Genomic DNA, 12316 nt, shown 5'->3' on the forward strand with positions numbered 1-12316 from the left:
TATCAGGGATAAATCCCACTAGGTCTGCATGGATGATCATTCTGATGTATTGCTCAATTCCATGGGATAGAATTTCGTTTAAGATTTTTGTGTCCATATTCATCAGAGGAATTGGTCTGTAATTATTTTCTCTGTTGCATCTTTTTCAGGTTGAGGAAATAAAATGATGCTGGCTTCATAGAAAGAAATTGGGAGGATTCCCTCTCTTTCAATTGTTTTGAATAACTTGAAGAATTGGAGTTAGTTCTTCTTTAAATGCCTGGTAGAATTCAGTAGTGAAGCCATACAGTCCTGGGCTTTTATTTATTGGGAGGGTTTTAATTACTGATTTAATTTCCATCTTGGTTATTCATCTTCTTTTTCTGTATCTTTCTGGCTCAATTTAGGTAGGTTGTATGTGTCCAGGAATCTATCCATTTATTCTAGATTTCCAAGTTTGTTGGCATACAGTTCTTTGTAGTAACTTCTGATAATTCTTTTTATTTCTGTGGTGTCTGTTTCATTTCCTTTTTCATCTCTGACTTTATTGATTTGGGTCTTCTCTCCTTTTTTTGGTAAGTTGGGGTAATTGTGTGTCAATTTTGTTTATTTTTTCAAAAAAAAGCTCTTCATTTTGCTGATCTTTTGTAATTTGTTTTTGATTCAATTCTGTTGATTTCTTCTCTAATTTTAATTCTCTTCTCCTACTAGTTTTGGGTCTCATTTGCTGCAGTTTTTCTAGATCCTTGAGATGCATTGATAGCTCATTTATTTGGTGTTTTTGAACTTTCTTTCTGTAGACACCTATTGCTATAAACTTGTCTCTCAGCAATGCTTTCTGCTGTATGCTGTAAGTTTTGCTATGTTGTGTTATTGTCTTCATTTGTTTCCAGACATTTTATTTCTTTTGATTTCTTTTATGACTCACTGTTCATTCAGAAGCATATTCAGTTTCCATGTGTTTGTATATGTTCTAGAGATTCCTAAGTTGCTGATTTCCAGCTGCATTCCATCTGAGAATGGAAAATGCATGTTATGTATTTGATTTATTTTAATTCGCTGAGACTTGCTTTTATGTCCTTGTATGTCGTCAATCCCAGAGAATGTTCTATGCACTGCTAAAAAGAATGTGTATTCTTTAACTGTAGGATGAAAAGTTCTGTAGATATCTCTTGGGTCCATTTGGTCTATAGTGTCATTTAACTTGTTTCCTTGCAGATTTTCTGTCTGATCTGTTCATTGCCAATAGTGGAGTATTGAATTCCTCGGTTACTACTGTATTGGAGTCTAAGTTTCCCTTTAAATCCCTTAACATTTCTTTTAAATAGCCAGATGTCCTGTAATTAGGTGTATATACATTTATAATAGTTACATCATCCTGTTGAATTGACCACTTAATTTTTACATAGTGTCCTTCTTTGACTCTTAACAGTTTTTGTGTTAAAGTCTATTTTGTCTGATTAGGATGGCTACACCAGCTCCTTTTTGGTTTCTGTTAGTAAGGAATATCTTTTCCCTTCCTTTCACTTTCAGTCTGTGTGCATCTTTGCTGGTGAGATGTGTTTCTTGTAGGCAGCAAATAGATTTTTTCTGTTCAGCCAGTCTGTATCTGTTAACTGGAGAGTTGGTGTCATTTACATTCAAAGTGACTATTGATATGTATCGACTTTGCCCTGCCATTTTTCCAAATTCATTCCAATTTTTTAATTTCTATTTCCTTTGAACTTTTACTTCCTTTACCTTCTTTCATAGTGATGATCCTCTGAGTTTCTGTGTGCAACACATCCTTAAATGCCTTTTGAATCCTCTACTAGACAGTTTTTGGAGGTCAGAAATCTTTTTTTTGGGACACCAGTGCTGCAAGTGGGGGCTTAACTTACTACACCATAGCACCAGTCCCTCTGACTTTTAAATAATAATAATGATGATGATAATTCTGTTTCCCCTGCTAAATTGCAGAAACTATGCAAAAATGTTTCAATACATTTTCTCCTCCTTTCCTGCTTTTCAGGTAGCTTTCCCAGGCCATAGCAGAGAGCTGGATCAAAAGAGGAGCAACCGGGACTTGAACAGGTGCAGCGCCGGTCGTAGCGGCCATTTGGGGAGTGAACCAACGGAAAGGGCTGGACAGGTGGTGACAAATTCTTTCAGTTTCTGTTTGTTATGGAAAGTCTTTGTTTCACCTTCATTCATTTTTTTTAAGATTGATTTATTTATTTGAAAGAGTTACGCAGTTAGAGGAGAGGCAGAGAGAGAGAGAGAGAGAGAGAGAGGTCTTCCATCTGATGGTTTACTCCCCAATTGGCCACAATGGCTGGAGCTGCGCCAATCCTAAGCCAAGAGCCAGGAGTCTCCCACATGGGTGCAGGGGCCCAAGGACTTGGGCCATCCTCTACTGCTGTCCCAGGCTGGATGGGAAGTGGAGCAGCCGGGTCTTGAACCATGCCTTCAATAACTCCTAGAACCTGTATTTTGAGTCTTTTTATAGTATCCTGTAGATTCCAAACAATGTGTTTTAGTTTTCTAATTTCTTCTTGACTTTGGTTTGACTATAATTTCCTATGCGTTGTCTTCTAAGACCAATAATCTTTCTTCTGCTTCACTGATTCTGTTAAGACTCTGCACTGCATTTTTTATTTGTTCTATTGAATTCTTCATATCCTTTTATTTTCTCTTTAAGATCTCAATTTCATGAGATTTTTTTTTCATGTCCTCTATGGATTTCAGTAGTTTGTGCATTTGCTTCTATGTAATCTTGTGATTAGTTTTTTGAATCCCATTTCTTGCATTTCTTCCATCTTATCTTCACAATCTAGATTTGAAATTTGTGTTCTTTTGGGGGATGATGTTGTCTTTGTTATTCTTGTTTCTTGAATTGGTGCATTTGTTTTTCAGCATTTGTGGAGATACTTATTGTTTTCTTTTTTTGTTGTGGTGGCTTTTATCTTTGTTCTGTGGATCTTTAGATAGGCAGAATGTCTTCTTTCAGTGAATATCTAGAGGCTTGTTATAGCTGTGGCCAGGCAGTTCTGTTCAGTTCTCCAGGGTTAAGGGCATGCCTGAGGTGACACACCCAGATTTGGTGTGGTAAATCTTCTCTTTTTTTAATCAGAAGGGAAATTTATTCTGCTCAGCTGAGCTGCTCTCCTCAAAGGAGACCAGTGCCTGAGCACTGGCCCTAGTGGGTATAATACGCATCCACTATGTCCCAAGGACCATATAAAGTATTTGTGCAGTATTCAGTCTAAGTTCAGATTCCCAAGCATTGTCTCACCAGGTAAGCAGGAAGCCCTGATTGTATGAAGTTTCCCACTGTGACTGCCCAAAATCCCAGCCACACTGTTAGTGCTCCCACTCACCCTCAGCTTTTTTCACAGTACTGGTACAGTACCTCACGTAGTCACAAGCTCCTAGCCCCTTGTTAGTTCTGCCCACCAGAGTCAGGCATCTCCATTCAGCTGGACATGGACACAAGCTGGCATAGCTATTATGTATGTCCAAAATGACACCCACTCTATAGGCTTGTTACACAATGCTGTTGTAAAGTGATCAGGGAGATAGAAACATGTTCCTCCTCCTTTTTTTTTCTTCTCTAGTTTGGCAGGTACACTATCCCCCATTGGACTCCAAGCCGGGTTCCCTCTAGGCTCTTCCTGCAGCTTTATCACCAGTGGTTTGGTCTGCTATGGTCTGTTCTCACCTCACTTCCCATGCTTGTGCATAGGCTCTCGGCTGCTGTAGTCCCAAGTTGTGGGCCCCCATGCCCTCCATGTAGGTTCACCATGTCCCTCTAATTTTGGTAGAGTTTCCTCTGCCATTTTTTATCCATAAAGCTTTCATGAAACTACACTCTCTGCACTTTTTTAAAAGTATCTTCTCCTAGAACCAGAGCAGTAGATTCCCTCCCTACTCCACCATCTTGGAACCCTCCTAAACTCTGAGAAATTTTTAGTTTTAATGAATTCAAGTCTATCAACTCTTTCTTAAATGAATTATGCCTTTGGTGTTGCATCCAATGTCATCCTCAAATCCCAGACCATCTAGATTTTTTCCTATATTATATTCTAGGAGTTTTATAATCTTGTGTTTCACAGCTTGATTTGTTTTCAATTTTAGTGAAGGGTGCAGTATCTAGCTCTATATTTTAGATGTCTTTTTCCAGTATCATTTGTGGAAAAGATTGTCCTCTATCCATTTTTATTTCCTTTGCTACTTTGTCATTGAACAGTTCATTATATTTATGTTGGTCTATTTCTGGTCTCTATTCTGTTCCATTGGTTCTGCTGTATTCACTCATTTGTTCACCAATATCACTCTGTCGATTACTATAGTTTTATTGCATATCTTAAGGTTGGGTAATGTCCTCCAGTGTTGTTCACTATTATGTTGGCTATTCTAAGTCTTTCACTTTTCCATATAAATTGATATTCACAAAGTAACATCCTGGGATTTTGGTAAAGATTGCATTGAGTCTATGTATCGTCATTCTGAACAGAACTGACATTTTGAAAATTGTTCCTATCCATGAACACAGAATGTCTACTTATTTATTTCCTTGATGTTTTTCATTACAGTCTTACAGTCATAAAAATCTTATCTTATTGTATTTATACCTAAGTATTCAGATATAATGTAATGAATTTCATTTTTAATTTCAAATTTGAGGTGTTCATTGTTGGTATATATAAATACAACTGTCTGTAGTAGCCTTATATGGTGCAATTCAGTTCTAAGAGTTTTTGTTGAATCTTTCAGATTTTCTAAATATGTGATCATATCATCTGTTAAGAAAAATCGTTTTATTTCTTCCACACCAATCTATCTTTCATTACCTTTTCTTATGAATTACTTAGAATCCTGTGTAGAATGTTGAAAAGCAGTGGTGAATCAGGCCATCTTTGTATTATTCTGTTCCCAATGGTAAAGTTTCAAGTTTGTAATCATTAAGTATGAAGTTACCTTGTAGGTTTCTTGTTGACACTTTTTATCAAGTTGAAGAAGTTCCCCTGTGTTCCCAGTTTGCTGAAAGAAGTTTTTCATTTTTTTAAATTTTTATTTAATGAATGCATTTTTTACATAGATACAACTTTAAGAATATAGTGGTTCTTTCCCCTATACCCCACATCCAGCTCCCATCCCACCTCCCTCTCCCTCTCCCATCATCTCCTTCACTATGGTTCATTTTTAGTATGACTTTATATACAGAGGACCAACTCCATGCTAATTATAGACTTCAACAGTTTGTACCTATGCACACAACATATAGAGTACAGTTTGGGGAAAAAATTTGCAGTTGATCCTCATATTACAATTCATTAGGGGCAGAGGTCCTACATGGGAAACAAGTGCACAGTGACTACTGTTGTTCCTCTAACAATTAACACTTTTTTTATGACATCAGTGATCATCTGAGGCTTTTGCAAGAAGCTTTTCTTGATGATGTTTTATTTTGTCAATCACTATTTTATTACATTATTATTCCATTAATATGATTTTTCTTGATTAGTTTATTTGGGTGACTTACAATGTATAAGCAACCTTGCATACATGGATAAATCCCACTGGGTTGTCATATATAATTTTTTATATTGTTGTATTAAGTTTACTATTTATTGAGGGTTTTTTGCTTTATCATAAGAGATATTTGCAATTTCTGATAATATCTCTGGCTTTGATATCGGGATAATGCTGATCTCACATAATATAGTAGGAAGTATTCCCTCTGCTTCTACCTTCTGAAAGAGGCTGTAGATAATTGAGATAATTTCTTCCTGATATGTTTGGTAGAATTAGCCTGGGCCTGATCTTTCTGTTTTAGAAAGTTATTATTTGAATTCTTTAATAGATATAACTGTATTCAGATTATTTCTTCCCATGTGAATTTTGGCATCTTGTATCTTTCAAGGGATTGGCCCATTTCATCTAGGTTAACAAATTTGTGGGAAGAACTTTCATAAGATTGTGTTTATATCCTTTTTAATGTCCAAAGGATCTGTGCTGATACTCCATGTTTAATGACTGCTATTAGGAATCTGTGTCCTCTTTTTTTGCTAAGTTATCCTGGCTAGAAGCTTATTATCTCTTTTCAGAGAATCAGCTTTTTGTTTTATGCTTTTTTCTGTTGGTTTCCTTTTTCAGTCACTGATTTATGTTCTAATTTTTATAATTTTCTGAATTTCTAAATTTTATAATTTGAGTTTAATTTATATCCATTTTATTTTCCTAAAGTAGAATTAATTATTTTATATATTTTTTGTTTTCTAATATTGGCATTAAGTGCTATAAATTTCTAAACACCGCTTTCATGAAATCACACAAATTCTGATGTTTTGCTTTCATTTTCATTTAGTTCAAAATATTTTAAACTTTTTAAAAGATTTTTTCTTTTACTTGTGTTACTTAGTGTTTGGCAGAAATTTCAAGCTACCTTTCTTCTGTTGACTTCTAGTTTAATACCATTATTGCTGGAAATCAGATTGTATGATTTCTCATGTTTAAATTTGTATTTTTACATTTAAATGTTAATATAAAATTGTTTTAAAATGTTTGGAGATGAAATAGCTAGCATGATTTGATCATTATATACATTAAGTGGATTATCTCACCATATCCAATATTTTGTATAACTAAAACAATAATAAAGGTGTCTTATGGCCCACATGGTCCATGGGAACTTGAAAAGAATGTGTAATTTGCTTTTGTGGGAAGCAGTAGTCCATAGATGTCAATTATATCAACTTGATTGATGGTTCTATTGAGTTCAACTCTATCCTCACTGATTCCTGCCTGCTGGATCTGTCCATTTCTGATGAATATCAAAGTCTTAACTATAATGGATCAACTTATTTCTCACAATAACTCTATCAGTTTTTGACTCATATTTTGATGCTCTGTTGTCCATCACATATACATTAAGGATTGTTGTGTTTTCTTGAAAATTGACCCATTTATCATTATTCAATGTCTTTCATTATCTAATAGCTTTCCTTGCTTTGAAGTCTGTATTTCTGAAATTAATATAGCTGCTCCCATTTTTTATTAATGTTAGTCTGGTATATTAACCTTCATCCCTTGATTTTAATCTGTATGTGTCTTTGTATTTGAAGTGGTTTTCTTGTAAATAACATGTACCTTGGTCTTGTTTTTGGTCCTCTCTGACAACTCCTTTTAATTAGTGCACTGAGATCACTGACATTCAGTGTGATTACTTAAATAACTGGGTTAACATCAACCATATTTACTATTTTCTGTTTATTGTCCTTTTCATTACCTTACAGTCTTTTTCTGATAATTTTATATGATTAGATTTTCTGTTTCCTTAGTCTGCCAGATATACTCCCTTAATTAAAATAATATTTATAGGGGTGGCAGAGAGAAGGAGAAAGAGGGAAGGAAGAGGGGAGAATATGAATGAGTCCCATTCATTCCCCAAAAGGCTACAACATGTGGAAAGCTGAAATTGGAAGCTGCGCGCTCAATCTATGCTTCCCACATGGGTGACGATTTTCCAGCTACTTCAGGAATCATGCTGCCTCCCAGTGTCTGTATTAGTAGAAAGCTGAAATTGGGAGTTGGAACCAGGAATTGAATCCTGGTACTGCAAGACAGGATGCAGGTATCCTAGTTTGCTTAACTGCTAGGCCAAATGTCTGCTTCTGTAAACTTTTCTAATGCTTGCTTTTATAAAAAAGATTTATTTTATTTGAATGGCAGAGTTACAAGGAGGGGAGAGAGAAAGGTCTTCCATCCACTGGTTCACCTCCCAAATGAGTGCAACAGCCAGAACTGTAATGATCTGAAGCCAAGAGCCTAGAGCTTCTTCTAGGTCTCATCATTTGTTGAAGACTTTCCTTGTTCCAGTTATTGATTTTAGCTCTTTTGTCAAAGAACAGTTGGCTGTAGATGCATGGATTTATTTCTGGTGTTTCTATTATGTTCCATTGGTCTATCCATCTGCTTTTGTACCAGTACCAGACTGTTTTGATCATAAATGTCCTGTAGTATGTCTTGAAATCTGGCATTGTGATGTCTCCAGTTTTGTTTTTGTTATACAAGATTGCTTCAGCTATGTGATTTCTCCTGTGCCTCCATATGAACTTCAGCATCATTTTTTCTACATCTTAGAAGAATATCTTTGGGCTGGTGCCACAGCTCAATAGGCTAATCCTCCACCTGCAGTGCCAGCAAACCAGGTTCTAGTCCCAGTCGGGGCACTGGATTCTGTCCCTGTTGCCCCTCTTCCAGGCCAGCAGAGAGCTGGGAGTGCAGTGGAGGATGGCCCAAGTGCTTGGGCCCTGCACTCCATGGGAGACCAGGAAAAACACCTGGCTCCTGCCTTCGGATCAGTGCAGTGAGCTGGCCGCAGCGCACCAGCTGTGGCGGCCATTGGAGGGTGAACCAACGGCAAAGGAAGACCTTTCTCTCTGTCTCTCTCACTGTCCACTCTGCCTGTCAAAAAAAAAATATCTTTGGTATTTTGATTGGTATAACATTGAATCTGTAAATTGTTTTTGGTACTATGAACATTTTGGTGATATTGATTGATCCAATCAATGAGCATGGAAGATATTTTCATTTTTTTTGTCTTTTATTTTCTTTAGTTTTTTGTAGTTCTTGTCATAGAGCTCTTTGACATCAGTTAAATTTTACATTATTTTTTGGGTAGCTGTTGTGAATGGGATTGATCTTAAAAGCTCTTTCTCGGCCCTGGCATTGTCTGTGTATACAAAGGCTATTAATTTTTATGCATTGGTTTTATAACCTGCCACTTTACCAAACTCTTCTATGAGTTCAATTAGCCTCTTAGTGGATTCGTTTGGATCCTTTATATGTAAATTGCTTTTTGAAGGATGGACATTTTGATGATATTGACTTATCCAATCCATGAACATGGAAGATTTTTCCATTTTTTGTATCTTCTTCTATTTCTTTTATGTTGTATGTGACCAGAAATCTATCAATTTCTTCTAGGTTTCCCAGATTGCTGGCATACAGCTCTTTATAGTGATTTCTAATATTTCTTTTTATTTCTGTGGTGTCTTTTGTTTCATTTCTTTTTCATCTCTAATTTTATTTGGGTTTTCTTTCTCCTTTTTCTTTCTTTTTTTCCTTTTTTTTTTTTTTTTTTTTGTTAGTTGGGCCAATGGTATGTGTTGTCTATTTTTTTCAAAAAACCAATTCTGTTTTGCTGATCATTTGTATTCTTTTTTTTGGACTCGATTTTGTTGATTTCTTCCCTAATTTTAATTATTTCTTTTCTCGTACTAATTTTGGATTTTGTTTGCTGCTGTTTTTCTAGATCCCTGAGATTCATTGTAAGCTCATTTATTTGGTACCCTTCCAATGTCTTGATGTAGGTATCAATTGCTATAAACATTCCTCTTAACACTGATTTTGCTGTATCTCATTTTATTTTTTAAAGATTTATTTATTTGAAAGTCAGAGTTACACAGAGAGGAGAGCCAGAGATGGAGAGAGAGGTCTTCCATTTGCTGGCTCACTCCCCAGTTGGCCACAACAGCTGGAGCTGCGCCGATCCAAAGCCAGGAGCCAGGAGCTTCCTCTAAGTCTCCAATGCGGGTACAGGGGCCCAAGGACTTGGGCCATCTTCTACTGCTTTCCCAGGCCATAGCAGAGAGCTGGATGGGAAGTGGAGCTGCCGGGACTCGAATCAGCACCCATATGGGTTGCTGGCATTGCAGGCAGTGGCTTTACCTGCTATGCCACAGAACCAGGCCTCACAGAAATTTTGATATATTATTTTGTCATCTTCATTTGTTTCCAGAATTTTTTTTTCTTCTGTGACCATTGTTTATTCAGGAGCATGTTGTTCAGTCTCCATGTGTTTGCATATGCTGTAGAGATTCCCGAGTTGCTGATTTCCAGTCTCTTTCCATTGTGGTCCAAGAAGATTCATAGTATGATTTCATTGTATTTTTAATTTGCTGAGACTTGCTTTATGGGCTAGTATGTGGACAATCCTAGAGAAAGTTCCATGTACTTCTGAGAAGAATGTGTATTTTTTAATGAATGCATTTTTACATAGATACAACTTTAGGAAATCAGTGGTTCTTTCCCCATCTCCTTCATTATGGATCATTTTTAGTATGACTTTATATACAAAGGACCAACTCTATGCCAATCATAGATTTCAACAATTTGCCCCCACACCCACACACAACATATAGAGTACAGTTTGGGGAGAGAATTTGCAGTTGATTCTCAAATTACAATTCAATAGGGGCAGAGGTCCCACCTAGGGAGCAAGTGCACAGTGACTACTGTTGTTCATTTAACAACAATGAACACTTTTTATGATGTCAATGATCATCCAAGGATCTTATCATGGGCTGCCAGGGCTATGGAGGCCTTTTGTGAGCATAGACTCTGTCAGTGTTTGGACACGGCCATAAACAAAGAGGATGTTCTCTCCCTTCAGAGAAGAGTGTCTCCTTCTTTGATGACCCTTCCTTTCCTCTGAGGTCTCAAAGAGATCCTCCATGTAGGATTTTTTTTTCCACAGAGTTTTGTCTTTCCATGCCTGAGATGCTCTTGCAGGCCTTTCAGCCTGACCAGGAAGCCTTATGGGTTGATTCTGAGGTCAGTGTTATTTACTGCGAAAGTCATTCTAGGAGTCTGCTGTGTGGACTGCTTCCATGTTGGTCCTCCCCCACCCCCCCTTTTTTTTTGACAGGCAGAGTGGACAGTGAGAGAGAGAGAAAGGTCTTCCTTTGCCGTTGGTTCACCCTCCAATGGCCCCCGTGGCCGGTGCACTGCGGCCGGCACACTGCGCTGATCCGATGGCTGGAGCCAGGTACTTATCCTGGTCTCCCATGGGGTGCACGGCCCAAGCACTTGGGCCATCCTCCACTGCACTCTCTGGCCACAGCAGAGAGCTGGCCTCTTCCTTCCCTTTTTAATTCTATTATTTTTACCGGGTACTTGATGTTATTTATGTTGTCCCTTTTAAACATAAACCGGTGTATCTGTTGCCTTTAACATTTAATATGATCATTGTAACAGTGAAGATGGTGTTTATACCACTGATTCTTAAGAGTTTAGAGCCCCATGATTAGTTCTTAGGCTCACACTGAGAGGTAAGTCTATATGCCTGTATGCAGAACTGTACTGTTTTACAGTTTTAGACTACCTCCTCCATCTCTTACTCCCTCCCTTGTTTTCAACTGGGATCTTTTTCCAGTTGCTTTAAAATACATATAATTAACTTGGTTACATAGAGAATTCAGCATATAGTATGAAGTAGAGAGATGTGTGAGAAAGAGAGAGAGAGAGAGAGAACAGAGGAAAAAAACAACCAACAAAACAAAACAAAAAGGATATACACAGTAGAAAGTAACAATAGTTAACTGTCTCTTGAAAGTCAGGTCAAGGATTCTTGAGGACATTAGTTCTAAAAGTGACTATTTCGCTTCTTTAGCTTTCATTTTAGCTGTGCTATTAATTCTCCCACATCAGGGAGAATATATGGTGTTTGTCTCTTTGGGACTGGGTTATTTCACTGAGTATGAGGTTTTCCAGCTTGCTCCATTTTGTTGCAAAGGGCCAGATTTCATCCTTTTTTTTACTGCTGTGTAGTATTCCATAGTGTACATATCCCACAGTTTCTTTATCCAGTCTTCAGTTGATGGACATTTAGGTTGCTTCCATGTCTTAGCTATTGTGAATTGAGCTATAATAAACATGGAGTTGCAGATAGTTTTTTTTTTTTTACTGATTTTATTTCCCTTGGGTAAATTCCCGGTAGTGAAATGGCTGGGTCATGTGGTAGGTCTATATTCAGGTTTTTAGGGTATCTCCATACTGTTTTCCACAGTGGCTTTACCAGTTAACATTCCCACCAACAGTGAGTTAGGGTGCCCTTTTCCCCCACATCCTCTCCAGCATTTGTTTGTTGATTTCTGTGTGAGGTTCACTCTAACTGGGATGAGGTGAAACCTCATTGCGTTTTTGATTTGCATTTCCCTGATGGCTAGAGATCCTGAGCATTTTTTCATGTGTCTGTTTGCCATTTGGATTTCCTCTTTTAAAAAATGTCTGTTAAGGTCCTTGGCCCATCTTTTTATTGGGTTGTTTTGCTGCTGTGGAGTTTCTTGATCATTTTATAGATTCTGGTTGTTAATCCTTTATCAGTTGTGTAGTTTGCAAATAATTTCTCCCATTCTGTCAGTTGGATCTTCACTTTCCTGTTTCTTTTGATGTAAAGAAACTTCTCAATTTGAGGTAATCCCAATTGTTCATTTTGGCTTTGACTACCTGTGCCTCTGGGGTCTTTTCCAGGAATTCTTTGCCTGTTCCAATGTCTTGAAGGGTTTCCCCC

The 12316-nt window shown here is 37.3% G+C and overlaps 1 protein-coding gene across 24 annotated transcripts in view; it reads left to right on the plus strand.

Annotated features, from left to right (window-relative positions):
- Positions 1-12316, plus strand: part of HTR5BP (5-hydroxytryptamine (serotonin) receptor 5B) — a 110774-nt gene that overhangs the window by 47224 nt on the left and 51234 nt on the right. For 7 of the 24 annotated variants that reach the window (XR_016230717.1, XR_016230720.1, XR_016230721.1 and 4 more), the window contains exon 2: positions 1991-2110. Coding sequence is in view for 4 of the 7 variants with exons in the window: in XM_089327996.1 (XP_089184122.1) it covers positions 1991-2110 (120 nt within the window). In the remaining 3 variants the exon portion in view is untranslated. 24 annotated transcript variants of the gene reach the window in all.

The sequence above is a fragment of the Oryctolagus cuniculus genome, chromosome 3 (genome assembly GCF_051225735.1).
Source record: "Oryctolagus cuniculus isolate XC-2025 breed Fujian yellow rabbit chromosome 3, ASM5122573v1, whole genome shotgun sequence".
NCBI classification, from domain to species: Eukaryota; Metazoa; Chordata; class Mammalia; order Lagomorpha; family Leporidae; genus Oryctolagus; species Oryctolagus cuniculus.